This window comes from Numenius arquata, chromosome 2 (genome assembly GCF_964106895.1).
Source record: "Numenius arquata chromosome 2, bNumArq3.hap1.1, whole genome shotgun sequence".
NCBI classification, from domain to species: Eukaryota; Metazoa; Chordata; class Aves; order Charadriiformes; family Scolopacidae; genus Numenius; species Numenius arquata.
Window position 1 is genome coordinate 2,228,238 of NC_133577.1, and position 18,622 is coordinate 2,246,859.

Below are 18,622 nucleotides of genomic sequence, written 5' to 3' on the forward strand. Positions count from 1 at the left end.
CATGCTGTTTAATTATTGTTAACGTAAATAGTGACACATGCCAGGATCCTTTTATACGGTTCTGTCATTTTCTTGGCCCTGTGTTTCTTTCCTGCTGGAAAACATTGGGGCGATTCAGATCTTTTATGACTGACTTTCTCTGCTCTGCCCTGGTGAGGCCCCATCTGGAGCACTGGGTCCAGTTCTGGGCTCCCCAGTTCCAGGAGGACAGGGAACTGCTGCAGAGGGTATAGCAGAGGGCTACAAAGATGATGAGGGGCCTGGAGCATCTCTCTTACAAGGAAAGGCTGAGGGACTCAGGTCTTTTCAGTCTGGAGAAGACAAGACTGAGGGGGGATCTGATCAACGCCTATAAATACTCAAAGGGTGGGTGTCAGGAGGATGGGGCCAGTCTTTTTTCAGTGGTGCCCAGGGACAGGACAAGAGGGAACGGGCACAAACTTGAACATGGGAAGTTCCATCTAAACATGAGGAGGAACTTCTTTCCTGTGAGGGTGGCAGAGCCCTGGAAGAGGCTGCCCAGAGAGGTGGTGGAGTCTCCATCTCTGGAGACATTCCAAACCCGCCTGGACACGTTCCTGTGGGACCTGCTCTGGGTGGACCTGCTCTGGCAGGGGGTTGGACTAGATGATCTCCAGAGGTCCCTTCCAACCCCATGTCATTCTGTGATTCTGTGAGTTTTGGTTAATAGCTTGAACCTGCCAATTACAGGTAACAGGCTTGTGATTTAATATTTAGACACTGCTTAGGCCTTGGATTGCTTGAGCACTTTCTCTTGTATAAAGTAAAGATCTTTGATTTTGTACTTTTAGGGGCAGAAACCAGCGATTAAGCAAGAGACCTAGACATATTTTGCAGTTACATGTTTTTTATTTATTGACTAACACATCATTTGTTATCACTATGGAACTCTTGATATCCTTATTCACTACTTATGGAGACCAAGTTCCCACCGATTACACTGTAAAAAAATATAATAATTGAGTATGAACAAATGATGGACTGAAAATCTACTTCATGTCTTAATCAGAATTAGAAGCATAACAGCTTCAGACTAATTTCATTTCAGTTTAATATGATGTGGAAAGTAAGCTATGTAAGATAACTGATTCGCAGTATTAGTCACATTAAGTCTTAGCAAAAATAAAAAATTATCGTGTGGTTTATTGTTACTGTAATGGTCCTGATTTGACTACAGCCCTTCACCTCTAGTGGGGATCCTTTCAACCTTCAATTTCATTCATGTTCCAAATTCAGGATATTTCACACATCTCCCTGTCGCACAGGATAGCGACACAAATTGTCACAAATTCTAGACGAATTCTAGTCAAAGTCAATGTAGAAATGAGTCAGGATCATAGAAGAAATTCCTGTCCAAAGGCAAGAACTAAAAAAAAATGGCTGCCTTCTCTTTAATTGCATTAAATTTGCAGAACATACGCTTACAGTCTAATCCACCCACTGCCTTGCTTATTACAGCAAATAAATTACTTCTCATACTATGAACTGAAAGGTGTAGGTTGGAAGGGAAAGTAGGATAATGCTGCTAACTCCCAACTGGATAATACTGCCAACCTCCCAACTTTCAAATAGCAGGATTCCATGCCTTTAAATAAATTAAAAGCAAGGATCACTCAGGAGGCTAGTTACTGATTCTTGCTATAATCTCAGAAGCAACCACCTTCATAATTAATGCATTAAAATGTTTGTTTTACTGGGCATTAGCAATATCAGTGTTGACTTTTAAAGCCTGGAATGTTGGTCTTGACATTGGCTGACTCTCCAGAGATGTGCAGGCGACTGAGATTTGAAGAGCTTCAGGGCCTTATTCTCTTCTTTCATTTCTACTGTAAATTGGGAGAAAATTCCATAAATCAGTGGTCGTAAGATCAGTGTAATACTGTTTTAAGTAGGAAAAGGAGCAGGCACTACCCCTCTTTAAGAATGCACTGATAGAATGCCCCATACCTGGAGGTGTTCAAGGCCAGGCTGGATGGGGCTTTGAGCAACCTGGTCTGGTGGGAGGTGTCCCTGCCCAGGGCAGGGGTTGGAACTGGATGGTCTTTAAGGTCCCTTCCAACTCTAGCCATTCTATGATTTTATGAATTTTAGAAGAATCCAGGCAACACAGGTAAGAAGAAAAGCTGAACATCATCTGCTTGCAAGACACATCTCCCAAAGGTCTGTCATGAGGATGGACAGCTCTTGGTGTAGTGTAATCCACAGCAATCTCCCATAAAACGGTTGTCCACCTCATGATTGTCACATTTTCCTACATGTAACTTGTACTTTATGTGTAAAAATGTGTGGCAGCGTGGGTTTTATGCACATACAGCAAATGCAAGGGGAAGTCTATCCCAGAGATGCTTCTCACCTCATAGCACTACTGCAATTAATCCCCCAAACGCTTCGCTCTGTTCCCAGAACCATGCTGGCTCCTACTGTCACCTGCCTGGGATCCTTTTGGGGGGGGGGAGCTGTTTGAGAGCATAAATCATCTGAAGATTTATTTTAAATGCCAGCACTTCCCAAATGACAAAAGGTATCCAAGAAGCATCTTATGGCATGAAAATATTAATAGAGAAGAAAGATACGGTGATGCTGTACCTGGTCCAGTGTTGGAGGAAAACCACAGGTCACTAGGAAGAGCTGAACAGATCATCTTCTTTTTAGATTTACAAGCCCCAGCTTTTCCAGAGAGAGGACAAGAGCAGTGGTGAAACCGCTGCTGGTTCACATCACACCCTTCGTCCACATTTCATCATGACAGCACAGGAGGGTGAAGTTTCCATATCTCTTCCACAGTGACACTTTCTGTAAATTCTAGAGAAAATCTCTGAGTTTTTACTTGCAGAGACATTGCATCTAAAAGGGATTTGGTGGGCACATATAATCTATCCTTTTATTCCTTCCTTTTGTGATGCACAGCTGGGTCTTACTGACTTCAAGGTCTCTGAAGGTGCCTGCAGACCTGTCCTCTCGCTCGCTGACATCAAACACCCGTTACGTCAAGCAGCAACCAAATTACAGATCTTGTAATATCCGAATGAACAGACAGAAATCTGACACTTGAAAGCGATCCTTTGCTCGGTGAGTCAAAACATGCTGAACAGCTGGAAATGTGATGTTTCAAACGTCTGAGGAATGCTATTCTTCTCTTTGCAGGTCCAGATTTGCTGGCATGTCTGTCTCCTTGCTAGAATAAGGTGATAACGGATGATATATTTAACGTGGAAGGCACTGCAGCCATCAGGCAGGAGTATAATCATTACGAAGTGTGCACTGAGAACTGACAGCACACTGTACAACCAGAAAGAAAGAAACTGTACACACTTCGGATGCGAAGTCCTATCCCAGGGTGGAAGGAAGCTCCTAAGTCACCACCTGTCTACAAATTTAGATATGCTTATGCTGAGTTCAGCATTTTTTTCCCCTTTTGGGGAGAAGCATTAGGTAGAATTATGGTAAGTCACCATAGTGGTGGTGTGGTTTTTTTTTTTTCCCCTGAAATTATGTGTTCGATTTACAAATGCGGAGAGCTCCCATGCAGGCTGGAGTCTCCCCCTCTCCCGAGCCCATCTGCTGGATTTCCTTGGGGAGCTCAGCTCTTCCGTCCCCAGTTGGACACCAGGGGTGGGCAGGCGGCCACAAAAAAACTACAAAACCAACCCAAAATAAGTGGGGGAAAAAAAAAAAAAAAAAAAAAAGGCAAGCTGAATCATTAAAGTATAATTGCCTCTGAGGTAAAAGAACTCCACATTTCAGTGAATCACTCCCTGCTCCCACGGTTCCCGTCCAGCTTTCACACGGGGGAAGGGAGGAAAGGCAGGTCCCCCTGCCCCTCATCCCAGGGACCTCCTGCCCCTCATCCCCGGGATCCCCCTGCCACGCATCCCCGGGGACTCCCTGCCCCACATCCCCGTGGTCCCCCTGCCACGCATCCCGGGGACCACCTGCCCCGAATCCCCGTGGTCCCCCTGCCCCGCATCCCCGGGACCTCCTGCCCCTCATCCCCGTGGTCCCCCTGCCATGCATCCCGGGGACCACCTGCCACGCATCCCCGGGACCCCCTGCCCTCCATCCCGTGGTTCCCCAGCTCTGCATCCCCGGGACCTCCTGCCCCTCATCCCCGTGGTCCCCCTGCCCCTCATCCCCGTGGTCCCCCTGCCATGCATCCCGGGGACCTCCTGCCCCGCATCCCAGGGGACCCCCTGCTCCTCATCCCAGGGGACCCCCTGCTCCGCATCCCCGGGATCCCCTGCCCTCCATCCCGTGGTCCCCCTGCCCCTCATCCCCGTGGTCCCCCTGCCCCGCATCCTGGGGACCTCCTGCCACGCATCCCAGGGGACCCCCTGCTCCTCATCCCCGGGATCCCCTACTCCGCATCCCCGGGATCCCCTGCCCTCCATCCCGTGGTTCCCCTGCCCCGCATCCCCGGGACCCCTTGCCCCGCATCCCGAGGAAAGGCCGCCCCCGGACAGCGAGTCCCCCCCTGCCGCGCCAAGGGCACCGCCACCGCCCCCGGCCCGCTCTCGCCGGCTCCCCCTGCCGCCCCCGCCGGTGGGAACCCCGCCTCCCCGGCGGCCGCGGCCCCCCAACCCGCCGGGGCGGAACCGGGCGCCCTACAAATCGGCCGCTCCGGCGGGGCTGGCGGCAGAGCGGCGTCTCCGCCAGCCCTGGCAGGGGACGGGGCTGCCGGCAGCTTGCCGTGCTCCCCCCGGGGGAAGAGTCCCCGGCGGGCGGGAGGTAGGGAAGGAGCCCCGGGAGCCTGACCCGTGCTAGACCTGCCTTAGCCCCGCCGGGCTCGTCCCGGCCGCCCCTCAGGGCTCCGGCTGCCGCCTCCGCAGCCGCCCCGCGGGCGAGGGGCCCGCCCCGGCTGCCGCCCTCCGCCTCCTCTTCCTCCCGGCCGCGTCCCGTTGGGGAGCGGCGGGAAATGGGGGGGCCGTTTCCATGGAGACGGGGCCGCAGCCGGCAGGTTTCGGAGTGAAACTTTACGGCGGGCGGCCCCGGCGGCGCTGAGGGGGAGCGGGCGGGCCGGGGCCGCGGGGGGGGGGGGGGGTGTCCCGTCCCGGGGGTGGGGGCGAGCGGCTCCCGGGGCACCTCGCTGAGGAGCCGGGAAAGTTTTGAGCCGCCCACGCCCCCCTCGGCGGCTGCCTGGCGGCCGTTCCCCTCCTCGGCGGCGGCCCGCTGCTATGGCACCCGCCCGTCGCCGCGGGGCGAGCAGGGGGAGGCCGCCTCCGGCTGGGCGTGCGGCGGCGGGGGGGGCGCGCAGCCCCCGGTCGGCGGGCGTCCTCCTCCTCCTCCTCCTCCTTCGGCCGGCAGTGACCGCCCCGGCCCCGCTCCCTGCCTGCTCGCCATGCCTTCCCCCCGCCCGCCTCTCGCCGAGGACGGGCGAGGGCAGCCGCCGCCCTGTCACTCCCTGAGCCAGCCGCCGCCTCGCCGGAGAAGCCCCATGTCCTCCGGGGGCCGCGCAGACGACCCGCAGCTCGCCGCGCCCTGAGGGCGGCGGACACCTCGCACCTCCCCACAGGTAAGCGGCGGCGGGGGGTGTGGGGGTGTGTGTGTGTGTCTGTCTCCCCTTCGCACCCCCAAACTTCAGCCCCCGCCCGGGGAGGGGAGCGGGGTGGTGGGGGGGCGGGCCGTGGCCGTGTTCCTTGCCGGGGGAGAGGGGTCGGTGGGGTTTATTTCTCACCCCGCTCCTCCGCATCCAGGAAGGGGCTTTGCGGGCCACCGAGCGGAGCGGGCCGGCGGCTGCAGCTGCTCCACACCCTCTTTTGTCTCGGCGCTCGGGTCCCGAGTACTTCGGGTGCTGCCATCGCCTGCCCCGCCGGCCGGGAGCCCGGCAGTGCCCAGCGGCTGCCCCCCGGCTTCTCCCCCCTCCACCGCCAAGTTTCCTTTTTACCTCTATTTTCCCAGAAGTTGGGTTTTTCCTTGACCTTTGTTTGAGGGAAGGGTGGGGGGAAAAATGGTGGTGTGCGGGTTGTCTGGAAGGATGAGAGGCAGATGGGGGACGACGGAGCCGGGGGGGGGGGGGGGGCTGCCTTATGTATTCCCTTGCGTGCGAACATAACTCAGCGCTGAATAAATCGCTCATGGGGCAGACCCGGGCGGTAGACTTTGAGACCAAAGTACCGCAAACATGGTAGATCCTCCTCGTATCTCATTAACATCACCATTGTTAGTGCGGATTCAACGCGCGGGCAGGCGTTGGGCAGCGCTGGAGCTGCCGTAGCTGTAGCCACTTGACACTTAAGACTAATTGTCATTAACCACCGCCGGTCTCTTTGATGCGGCGGCTGTGAAAAATAAAACGGGCTGTACGGTGTAAAGGCAAAAGTATTCAGGCAAAAAGTCTTCCTTTAGCGTAACGTTTCGTGTAACACGAACTACAAAATAACCTGTGGCCGTGGAGTGGAGACTTGCGCTTCCTAATGCTTCTAGGACACGGGGATTGTATTGTTTAATAAAATTCCGTCAGCAAGGGTTTTGTCCTCTCTGGCTTATCCTGGCTCTAAATCAATACCCTAGCAGCTGATATTTTTCTATAAGTAGATGGTGCTTCCAATCTATGTGCTGGAAACCGAGGAAGTGGGAAGTGTGCAGATAGAAGGAAACAGTGCATTTTTTTTTTTTTCCTTTAGTTGCTTCTGCACTGCTTTGTAAAAACTGGGGGAAAGAAGCCCATTTAAAACGGAAAATTATATTTCTGTTGAATGTAACTTGAATTATTTGATAATGAAGCCAAAGGGTCTTTCAAGTTTGGAACGTTTTAATGTACTTCTCGTGTTGCCAATAAATGTACTTCTAGCAAAATACTTGTTAGAAGATAATTGTTAGACAATTTTTAGTAATTTGAAGCATGGCTTACAATTGGTTTCTTGTCCTGAGCACAGAAAAACACCCTCATGGAAAAAGAACTGTGGTAGTTAAATAGTAATTTGGAAAACAAAATCATATACAATTTATATTTTGTTGGCATAGAAACATATTTTATTTATCGCTCCTTTGTTGGATTGCAACAATGATCCAAATGAAAGTTGGAAAGGGAATACTGGTGCAAGAGTTCAGCATACTGGAATTTATTTTATTCTCTGTATAGAAAAGGTTTTGTCCAATCGCTGGAATTGGAACAGAGCTTCATTTTTTTTTTTTTTTTTTTATGGAGGCTCTGTAATCAGATTATAAAAGGTGGGCTGTCTGAATTTAATCCTGTGAAGTACGGAGCGAGCAAGCCCTTTTCTGACAAAATGCTGAAATATATGCTGGCCCTCAAGCAGGTGAGTACTTCGTGCCACCACCCCTAATGGCTGCCCCTGCTGCGAGTTCGTTGCATCTAGCAATAGGTCCTGGTAATGGCAATGACACCATTCATGGCTTAATGACACTGCTGGACCTTTCCCTGGACCAAGCCTTCTTTCAACATCTCCTACTTCTGTTTCCTTGAAGGCTGGCCATATGACACAAAAGACCTGTGCCATACCCGGGTGCTCACATCAGCCACATCTCACGGGTCATATATTCTTGATTGACTCATACTCCCTGGGGGTGGAAGGGAAAAATGGAAAGTGCAAATTGGTTAAGGAGTACAGTACATGTATGGAACAGCAGGAGGAGACTGCTGCTGCTTGTGCCTTGTTCAATATATTTTTAGGAGCCAAAAGTCTGAAATACTGAAAATCAGTGAAAACTCCCACTACAATTACTGAAACCAGACAAAGTTATGATATAAAAAATATGAAACCTAAAGGTTGCTGTCACGAATAGTTTCCTATTTTTATTTTTACAGAAGAATGCTGTCAGTCTTGTCTATGATGGTGGTAGAGAATGTAGTGGAAATAAGAGGAACTTGATATCCTGCCTAGTGGTGATGCCTCCATTTGATTTGGTACCATTATGCTTTGCAAGCAGATCAATTACTTTTAGTCTACATGTGTTTGATCTCGTGATACTGGAGCGAAGGGGAAAACATGAATAATTTTTGAGTGTGCAAGATTAGAGATTAAAAATAGGGTTATTTTGTGGAAACATAGGCGTCTTGTGCCAGTTTAGAGACCCTAAGGTGTTTCAGACCTCAGCATGAGGCTGGGAAACGGGGACCAAGGAGAACATGAACACTTTAGAAAGGCAGCTGAAGGCCAGGTAGAATATCCTATTAGATAATGTTTGTACTACGTTTAAGAGGACTTGAATCTGTTCTCTGAAACTTTGTCATTAAGATTTCTGATGCTGCTGTATGATGGATGTGGGAAGACACCCCAAATATGACCTTACTAACAGGATTTAGGGAGGTCCATTCTCGATGTCCGTTTGCCAGCAGGATCTTTGTACTGCTTCCCGTGCTGCTAACTGGTGACTGTCTTTGAGTTAATCAAAGATACTTATAGTTTAAGAATTAGGAATCTTCTTAGAAAAGTTTGATACATATTTTTAAAACAGAGCTGTGTACACTCTCCATGCCTGCTAGAAATAAAAGGAAACTTTCAGACAGTGCTGGAGTTAGTGCTTTATTTTTAGTTAGTACTTTAGTTTTTAAAATAAAAATATTGTGAGGGAAAGTTTCTGGTTTTCTTCCTTACTGGGTAACACAACCCACACAACCTCTGGGTAATGAGGTTCCTAATAAGTGGACTGTTGATTGCATGGAAAGGTGAAATTCACATCAGCGAATTAAAGTACTGAGCAGATGTTTTGCACAGCTGTTATTGCACCCATTAGTTTTACTAGCTCCTGGGTATCCACCTTTTGTGGAGTTTGTGAGAATAAATGCTGTTCTAAACATCCATTTTAGGACCTCAGTCTAACTGTACAGCAAGAAGCCATTATTCCACCATTAACCACTCCACAGAACACAACTCAGTACCAGCTGTGTATATGTAACTACTTTTTAAATAGATGAATCTTGCCAGGAGCAGCTCAAGTGGACCCGATGACTGAAGCTAATACTGAAATACTCAGATTATATTGGTTTCTTAGTATAAACGAAATTCCCTTCTTTCTGACCTTTATTACAGGATCAGTGATTTTAAACTTCATGATTTCACCTGATTTTTCTGAAAAATCAAGTTTATCTCTTTTGCACAGCTAGCCAAATGAGATGGGTCTCCTGTAACACACAGCTACTTGAAATCTTTTGTCTGCAGCAGTAGCAGAAAATCTCAGAAAATCAGTATCGCTCAGTCTTCTTACTTTGGTTTTTTGGTGACAGAAATATTACAAAGAGCACTTGGTGTTTTTTTGAAAATAATTCAATGACCGGAAGACCTGAGAGAGAAGATTATTTCTCCTCTGTTCTTCTGTATTTCGTATTGGGGAAAGTTATTCTCTTTTTCTCCATGTTCCAGTACCTAAAAAAAGCGTGGCAGGGAGGTGCAGAGCCACCTAACCAAAACTGGGTGTCTGAGGAACATCCTCAGTGAGACGTAGTGATGTAGCAGAGATTTTCAGGAAAAAAAGACTTGTGGCAAATGCATCAATGAACTACCTTTTTGTGCTTAAAGTCTCTTCAGAGTCTTGTGAGGACTGTAAGACAGTTGTCACTTCACCCTCTTGTGTCCTTTTATATCAACATCTTGTTATTATTTATATCCCACTGGAATTTTAGTCAATTGTTCCTTTTGTTGGAAGTGTGACCATTTTCCTCCAATTAAAATAAGTAAAAACAAAGGACATATTTTTCTACATTGTTTTTTAATTCTACCCCACTGAGCTAAATGGTGAAACTGTTAGTGAGTCAGAGAAACTAGAATTTTGTGGCTTCAACGAAGTAAGCTTTAGATACATACAATAACCAAACAGATTTTAAAGATCACAAGAGAAGTAAAAAAAAAAAAGTATAGGTTACTTTTCATAGAAACTGGTTTGAAGACGAAGAACTAGAGGGGAAGAGGAAAAATCTCTTTTTATATGAGTGTGTTGTTTTTCTTTGCTCTTTCGCAAAGGCAGTTGGACTGAGCATCTCAGTGCGACACTTTTAAAATCCATCAATAAAAAGTGCTAAAACTTGAGAGTGCTAAGATTTGAGCCTGTTGAAACTGCATACTTTTGTATTTCACTCTGGCTGTAAAGTGGGAAGGACATTTTCAACGAAGCCTTGATGCAGTTGGGTGCTAATAACCCATGAATTCTGGCAGTTGGTTAGTGGTATTTCATTCTTTAACTCGGAGTAGTAGAGGTTTGTGCTTTGATGCTCGTGACCTGTGCTGGGATCTGTAGCATTAGCTCGGAGAGTGGATATGAAATCAAAACAAGCTTTTGAGAGCTTTCCGATGGTAGTCATGCTACTTTCTTCCAATGAAGGGGGGAATTCTAGAAGTAATTTTAATTTTTGTCAATTTAAACCACCATCAAAGCAGATTAATTAGGACGCAGATTAAAAAGCTTCACTTACCACTATCACACCAAATTCAATATAGTATCTGCTGATCTGTAATCAGTTGCCTATTGTTGAAGAACAAGTTTGTATCTAATTAATTTTATCACTTACATTTTGCTATGTATTAAATGAAAAAGAAGTGCCATTACTTGTCCACCCATCTAGTTGCTCGTGTGAAATTACAGCTCAAAGCACTGGAGTGATTTCTCTCTTTGCGTAATTCAAAGTAACAAAGGCACATCGCAGACTAAAATACAGAGGAAATATACAAAAAGGTATATTGTAATTAAAAAAAATAAATTCCAGTTACTCAATTTTTGTTTGCCATTACTGAAAAGCTTCTACTTATGACTTGTTCAGATTCAGTGTGTGAGAAGCTACAGATAAATGAATGGCTCTCAGAGTTGCTGGGCTTCCTGTGTACTGGAAAACTCACCATCAAGAACTGTGTTGGATTGTCAGTGCTTGCGCTTCTTGGTACAAGTGGGCAAGGTTGTCAAGGAGTATATTCTAACCTAGCGATCACCTTGGTCCCATCACCTGTATTTTTGGATCTCTTCCTCCCTCTGCATAGAAGTTCTCTATTTCTCTTGCTCAAATACAAAATTTACCATGGATTGGCTTTGTCATGAGAGATAAATTTAACCTATTCCTCATGAAGAGGGGAAAGAGCAGCACTGTGTCTTGAGGCAACGTTTTGCTGCAGCAAACAAGTCTCCTAAGGAAGTGCTCCTTGGAGCAAGCAAGGTATCCATTACTTAGAATCATAGAATTGTGTGGGTTGGAAGGGACCTTTCAGATCATCTAGTCCAACCATCAGCCTGACTCTGATAAAAAAAACATCAAAAAACTGTGTCGCTAAGCACTATGTCAACCCATCTCTTAAATACCTCCAGGGATGGTGGCTTAACCACTGCCCTGGGCAGCCCATTCCAAGGCTGAATAACCCTTTCAGTGTAAAATTTTTCCTAATATCCAATCTGAACCTCCCCTGGCGCAAATTGAGGCCATTTCTTCTTGTCCCATCGCCTGTGACTTGGGAGAAGAGACTGACCCCCCCCCCCCCCACCCCGGCTACACCCTCCTTTCAGGGTGTTGTGGAGAGTGAGAAGATACTTGGGACAGAGGGGAGGGAAGGGGAGTCTGGCGTCGTGTTGAGGCCCCAGAGGAGCCTTGAGCAAAGGGTCGGGCTGAGGCCCGAGACCAATCTTGGGCGCTGCTCAACTGCCCCTTAATTGATCCTGGAGCCGCACATCGGGTGTGGGTACTGCCCCCAGCACTGCTGTTAGGGGGGATGTGCCTTGAATGAGGGCGAGACTGATGATGAAGAAAATATGAATGAAAAAGGCTTTATAATTTATTAAGAGAGTAAAACTAATAAATAGTCCCGGGATCTTCCTCTCTCCACCGGTGCCAAGGCTTCCCATTCCATGGGAGAGAAAGTCCCAGGTCTTCACTACAAACTTATCTCCTACAAAACTTCTTTTTGAAGTCTCGAATAGACTTGGCCATCAAGGGCGCAGTTTCTGCAAGAGAGAAAGAAAAAGAAAACACAAATCAACGCCACCCCCCTCGCATGAAAGCAGCAGGCACAGAGGAGGGGAGCAGAGAGCAGTTCCAAGCTGCAGCCCAGGCAGAGCAGACGTAAGGCAGGCGTACGCGTTGGAACAGCCTTTAGCCTCTCCTTCGGGAGAGGAGGGAGGCCACCAACATCCCTCCTCCTGCAGAGCCGGGAGAAGCAGCAGATTCGTGTGTTTGTGAAGGAGGAGGCTCAGGGCGACGCAGGGACGTTCTGGGGTTTGTACTTACTCTTCACTGGTGGTTTCTTGGGCTCGGGGAACCAGGAGGAGAATATGGTCCTGCCCAAAGATGGGACAGGATGGCCCCTGCTGGTGCTGGGCCCACCACAGCACTTCTCCTCGCTCACTTGAGGGTGGCTTTCGGTTGCTGTGGAGAGGACTGGTTTTATTCTGAAAGGGAGAGGGGACAGACATTTCAGGAAAGGATTTGCTGTGGTTTGATGCAATTCTTCAGGTAGAAGGCACGTTTGTTAACATCAGCATGGCTGAGACCACATGGAAGCAGGAGGGACCAGGGTGTCCAGGCTTCCCAGGGAGACAGAGGCCATTACAGTTAGAGGTTTCCCTGGGAAAGGGCCTCTCGGGGACACAGTATCCCTTGCTGTCAGGACATGGAGCTTCAGGGGGATGCTGCGGGGAGTCCAGAGGAGAAGAGGCCCTGAAGAGCAAGCACTCCTTGAGAAACACTCACATGGTCTTCTCTGGCAGAAGAGCTCCTCCAGTCCCAGATGTCTCTGGTCTCCTTCCTATGTCCCGAGGGGCCTTTGGCAGAGAGTCCAGAAACACGATTTTGGCCACTCGACCTGTAGGAGGCCAAAGCGAAACATTGCTTAGATGCAGGCGCTGCACAAGAGGAGGGGAAGGAGAAAGGAACGGTGGGTGCTGTAGCTCTGGTGGGTGATCAGGCACCAGTCTCTCCAAGGGCACCAGTGCCTGCGCAGGGCTCCATTTACCACCGTTTCCAGTGCTTGAGGAAAGGTACTTACCGTCAACGTTTTTGTTGAGGTTTGTGACGCTTTGCTGAGAAGGCGCCATCGTCTGTGGGACTCTTTGGGCAGGTTTAGAGCCTGAAAACACCGGCGTCTTTGAATTGAGCCGGCGGCCTGTGAAACCCCCTTCAGTCTCTTCAACTGGCAAGGCCACTGCTGTAAAGTGGAAGACTTGGTGTAAGAAGGGAACCGAGCAAAGAGGAGCCCAGCCTGAGGAATGGCACAGGAGACACAAACGAGAGTCCCCCAGAAGCAACCTCAAGGGCCAAGGCTTCTCTAAGAGACCCCCAGCCAGGTTTAGGAAGGGCAAGGCCAAAGCCTGAGCGTCCTCATTTCTGCGAGAGCACGTGGGAGAGAAGGCACCGCCTGGCTGAAACCCGGTCTCTGGGCACCAAGAGTCGGGACACCGGCCCCCAACAGAAAGATTGGAACCCAGCCACCATGCACTGCCTCCCACAAAGAGTGGCTGCAGCCCATTTGAGACCGATTTGCCAGCCCGACATACCTCTGCTTTTCTTGTGGGAGCAGGTAATGGCCTCAACAGCGGGAAGGGGGCTGCAGCTGGCCTGGATGGGTGGCAGAGGGATGTCTGGGAGCTTTATGTCGGCATCTAAAAGTATCTGGAAGGAGACGATGTGCATGCACGTCACATACCCATGACATGGATAGGAGGCTCTTTTTCAGCATCGTAAAAGGCTGCTAAGATTATACAAACACTTTTAGAAGAGCCCAGTGTTTCAGGAGTTGAGCAAAAAGATTCAGCAGTCAAGGATTTACACAGCCAGGACGTCCAGGGGGAACAGTAAGAAGGCCCAGAGGGCAGAGGATGGAGAGCAGCAGATGCCACCCGACTTGCAGACCCTTCAAAACCTTACCCTCTTTGGTTGAGGAGCCTCTGGTGGCTCCTGCGCTGCCCTTTTCTCCTTTGTGCGCTTTTGGCTGGGGCTTTGGTGGCTTGCGCAGGAGCTGTTGAGGCTGGGGTGGCACAGCAGACAGGGGCTGTGCCATTGGTCTTCCTCCCCAGCCGACAGAGAGGGTTTGACCGCTTTCTTCTTTTTCTTTTTCTGGGGCTGGTCGTAGGTGAGGTATTCCTCAAAGGACATCGTGGGTGGTTCAAATACCTCCTCCCCTTCCTCCTCCTCAAAAATGGAGGAAAAGCCCGCCGACTTTGTGTCCACATCCGAGAATTTGCGCTTCCTCTCTGCTGATTTTGAGCTCCCAGAAATCCCCTTCTCTTTAATGCTCTTGGAAGAGCCAGTCTCAGGTGTCCCTCTCTTCTGCTCTCCCACAGAGGTCTCCAGGCTCAACTTGGCCTTTTCCCTTTTGCGTCGTTCAGAGTCCCGACGTCTTTCCTTCGCAGCGCGTTTGATCAATCTGAAGGGATAAAGCCCCCCAAATCGTTAGATTAAAACCCGGGCAGGAAGGCGATTGCATCTCTTGCTTTATTAAAGGCTCTTGGCTGGCCCTTAAAGGCCTTGTAAAGCTGTTCATTGCTTCATCAAACTGCAAATTCTTGACAGTTGGTCCCTACGTTCCCCCCAAACTGCGGCCACCAGCAGCCCAAGCCTCTGTGGCCAGCAGAGGCAGGAATTTGTGCCAAACCAAGGCACAAACGCCATCCGGAGTTAGCACACTTGTCTCACAAGCCTTCCCAGAGCCTTTGCTTTTATTACCTCCGTCAGAGAAGTTTATCGCCCCCCCGGCAAAAACAGAACAAAGCTTCTCCATGAAGATCCCCAAGCAGGTTCACGCACCTCTGTGCCTCTCGGCACTGCCGCTCCTTCTTCCGCCACTCAGCCAGGAGATTGGCCTCAAAGTCTGTGAGGGCCTCCCGTTTCCATGAACCGGTCACAGTCTTGACAACAGCCATCTCCTTCAGGAGAGAGCCCAGACATCAGTTCATCTTAGCAAGACACGCGGCATCCTCACCTCTGCCCAACTTCCCCCAGGGTGGATGAAGTTAAACCGCTGCCTGTCCCCGCCAGGTAGAACAAAATCCCCTTGATCTAAGGGCAGAGATACCCCAGGGAATAAATTCTGGTTTTGGTGGCCATTGTAGGGTTTACTACAGCTCTGTAAATCCAGGATGACTTAACTCTGCCTTAGACAAACATTAGTTCTTTGTATCAATAACCCAAGTTAGTATTTACCACGACCGCGGGTGAGTTTGAAGACAGAGGAAGTCACTAATAATCTTCAGGATTATTAGTTCCTAATCTGTTGCCGATTCCGCTAGGTTCAGGAATGGCTCCAACTCTCCGATCTCGGTCAGTGTGAAGCTTCCGCAAGAGCTGAGGACGACAGAGTCTCCTCCGAGGCTTCACACTGACACGCTCCTTCCCGCTGCCTTTTATCTCTAGAACCACATCACAATGGTGTCTGTGAGATGGGGCTGCGACCCTCTGTCCCCGCAAGAGTGGGCTCACGTAACGCAGAGTGTCCCTCGGGATTGCTTGGGTCCGGGGCAGGTAACGTGCTCCACCACCTACCTCAACGGATGGGGAAAGAAAAAGGGGAAAAAAAGAGAAGCGGTCAATTGAGCTAAAAAAGCCAACACCCTCTCAGTTTCCAGAACCGCTGTGACTTTGCCCGCGCTGCGGCTCAAGCACCCCCCTGGCAAGGGCAGCCCTTGACCCTGTTTCTTGCTTCAGTCGTGGAATCACAGAATTGTCTGGGTTGGAAGGGACCTTTGATATCGTCTTGTCCAACCATCAACCTAACTCTGATAAAAACCATCACTGAACCATGTCCCTAAGCGATATGTCAACCTGTCTTTTAAATAAGTCCAGGGATGGTGCCTCAGCCACTGCCCTGGGCAGCCCATTCCAAGGCTTCATAACCCTTTCAGTGTAGAATTTTTTCCTAATATCCAATCTGAACCTCCCCTGGCGCAACTTGAGGCCGTTTCCTCTTGTCCCATCACCTGTTCCGTGGGTGCAGAGACCGACTCCCCCTTGCTAAACACTCCTTTCAGGGAGTTGTAGAGAGCGAGAAGGTCTCCCCTCAGCCTCCTTTTCTCCAGGCTGAACACCCCCAGCTCCCTCAGCCTCTCCTCATGAGACTTGTGCTCCAGACCCCTCACCATCTCCGTTGCCCTTCTCTGGACCCGCTCCAGCCCCTCAATGTCTTTTTTGTGGTGAGGGGCCCAAAACTGGACACAGCTGTTTTGGAGGTGGAGCCTCACCAGTGCCCAGTACAGGGGGACGATCACCTCCCGAGTCCTACTCACCACGCTGTTCCTGATACAGGCCAGGATGTTGTTGGCCGCCTTGGCCACCTGGGCACACCGCTGGCTCATGTTCAGCCGACAGTCGACCAACACCCCCAGGTCCTTTTCTGCCGGGCAGCTCCAGCCACTCTGCCCCAAGGCTGCAGCGCTGCGTGGGGTTGGTGTGACCCAAGGGCAGGACTCAGCACTTGGCCTTGTTGAACCTCATCCCATTGGCCTCGGTCCATTCATCCAGCATGTCCAGATCTCTCTGCAGAGCCTTTCTACCCTCCAGCAGGTCGATACTCCAGTCCTACAGGGAGTTTTGTGTCCTCTCTGCTGGAGACCATTTCCAAACCGTTGGAGCGGCGTCCAAAGTTCTACTCATGCAGTCCTGTTCCAGCAGCCCGGTTTTCAAGCCCAGACAATATTAATACTTGACCCCTTTCAGCAACGTAGTATGGAGTTGTACACGACTCAGGGCAAATCTTATTCTTTCCCATTCCTGATAAATGTTTCAAAAGGACAAAGCAAGAAAAGAGTCTTTCTCACCTCTCCTACCTGTGTCCACTCTCCTCTCAGGCCTATATAGAAAAACCTTGGTGGTCTGCACTCCAAAGGGAACTTCCCCAGAGGTGGTGGAGAAAGGAAGGAAAGGGGAGAGCTTCTCCTGGTGGAGGCCATATTGGCTGCCCTAGGCCTTGGCTGGTGCCCGTAGCGGAGGCTGGTGGTGGCGGCGGCTCTGGAGAAGCAGCTGCTGGTCCTGCGGTGGCCAAAGCTCAGCCCTGTGGAGCTGTGGGTGCACCCTGAGCGGGACAACCTTTCTGGGAAGAGCCTTCCCAGGAGGGCTCCACAAACCCCCTGTAGGCTGCTGCTTTCTGGGGGTGCTTTCTTTCTTTTCCTCCTTGTCCTTCTTTCCCTCCTTGTCTTTCTTTCCAACCGTTCTGAACACCTCTCTGGTGTTTGTTTGGTCTGTTCTTGCCGCCTTTGGAAGGTCTTGGAGAAATGTCCTCAGACTCTGCTGTGCTGTAAGTTTGCTCCAGTGCCAGGTGCTTTCATGTTCCCGTGCAGCATTTCAGTGTGTGTTGTGCTGTCAAATAAGGGCTCCTTGCTCTTGCAGTTTTGCTGTGTTTAATTGTGCTGTCTTTTGAATTAGGTGACAGTGTGTTCTCTTGTGCTGAGCGTGGTGCCACCCTTTATTTGCCCTCTGTCCTTGGGGCAGGGGCAGAGGGGAGGGAAGGGGAGTCTGGCGTCGTGTTGAGGCCCCAGAGGAGCCTTGAGCAAAGGGTCGGGCTGAGGCCCGAGACCAATCTTGGGCGCTGCTCAACTGCCCCTTAATTGATCCTGGAGCCGCACTTCGGGTGTGGGTACTGCCCCCAGCACTGCTGTTAGGGGGGATGTGCCTTGAATGAAGGCGAGACTGATGATGAAGAAAATATGAATGAAAAAGGCTTTATAATTTATTAAGAGAGTAAAACTAATAAATAGTCCCGGGATCTTCCTCTCTCCACCGGTGCCAAGGCTTCCCATTCCGTGGGAGAGAAAGTCCCAGGTCTTCACTACAAACTTATCTCCTACAAAACTTCTTTTTGAAGTCTCGAATAGACTTGGCCATCAAGGGCGCAGTTTCTGCAAGAGAGAAAGAAAAAAGAAAACACAAATCAACGCCACCCCCCTCGCATGAAAGCAGCAGGCACAGAGGAGGGGAGCAGAGAGCAGTTCCAAGCTGCAGCCCAGGCAAAGCAGACGCAAGGCAGGCGTACGCGTTGGAACAGCCTTTAGCCTCTCCTTCGGGAGAGGAGGGAGGCCACCAACATCCCTTCTCCTGCAGAGCCGGGAGAAGCAGCAGATTTGTGTGTTTGTGAAGGAGGAGGCTCAGGGCGACGCAGGGAAGTTCTGGGGTTTGTACTTACTCTTCACTGGTGGTTTCTTGGGCTCGGGGAACCAGGAGGAGAATATGGTCCTGCCCAAAGATGGGACAGGACGGCCCCTGCTGGTGCTGGGCCCACCACAGCACTTCTCCTCGCTCACTTGAGGGTGGCTTTCGGTTGCTGTGGAGAGGACTGGTTTTATTCTGAAAGGGAGAGGAGACAGACATTTCAGGAAAGGATTTGCTGTGGTTTGATGCAATTCTTCAGGTAGAAGGCACGTTTGTTAACATCAGCATGGCTGAGACCACATGGAAGCAGGAGGGACCAGGGTGTCCAGGCTTCCCAGGGAGACAGAGGCCATTACAGTTAGAGGTTTCCCTGGGAAAGGACCTCCTGGGGACACAGTATCCCTTGCTGTCAGGACATGGAGCTTCAGGGGAATGCTGCGGGGAGTCCAGAGGAGAAGAGGCCCTGAAGAGCGAGCGCTCCTTGAGAAACACTCACATGGTCTTCTCTGGCAGAAGAGCTCCTCCAGTCCCAGATGTCTCTGGTCTCCTTCCTATGTCCCGAGGGGCCTTTGGCGGAGAGTCCAGAAACACGAT

At 50.2% G+C, this 18,622-nt stretch overlaps 2 protein-coding genes across 2 annotated transcripts in view; one reads left to right on the forward strand and one right to left on the reverse strand.

Moving 5' to 3' along the window:
- The first annotated feature begins 7,187 nt into the window (after window positions 1-7,187).
- The window catches only part of TMEM200A (transmembrane protein 200A), a 70,405-nt gene continuing 58,970 nt past the window's right edge, over window positions 7,188-18,622 (forward strand). Inside the window, exon 1 of the mRNA XM_074169132.1 lies at window positions 7,188-7,273. Coding sequence (XP_074025233.1) covers window positions 7,248-7,273 — 26 coding nt within the window. The 5' untranslated portion in view covers window positions 7,188-7,247. The remainder of the gene's footprint in view (window positions 7,274-18,622) is intronic.
- On the reverse strand, window positions 11,837-14,811 carry LOC141479337 (elongin-A-like). The gene is made up of 5 exons (XM_074168484.1): window positions 14,696-14,811; window positions 13,817-14,315; window positions 13,447-13,561; window positions 12,939-13,097; window positions 11,837-11,898 (listed from the first exon to the last, which is right to left on the reverse strand). The coding sequence occupies exons 1-5, from the start codon at window positions 14,809-14,811 to the stop codon at window positions 11,837-11,839; spliced, it is 951 nt and encodes a 316-aa protein (XP_074024585.1).

Coding starts and splice junctions, on each gene's coding strand:
- LOC141479337 (XM_074168484.1), bottom strand. CDS start 14,811: ATGGCTGTTGTCAAGACTGTGACCGGTTCATGGAAACGGGAGGCCCTC. Junction 13,562..13,816: donor AGGCTCCTCAACCAAAGAGG/GTAAGGTTTTGA, acceptor GTCTCCTTCCAG/ATACTTTTAGATGCCGACAT. Junction 13,098..13,446: donor CTCCCACAAGAAAAGCAGAG/GTATGTCGGGCT, acceptor TCCACTTTACAG/CAGTGGCCTTGCCAGTTGAA.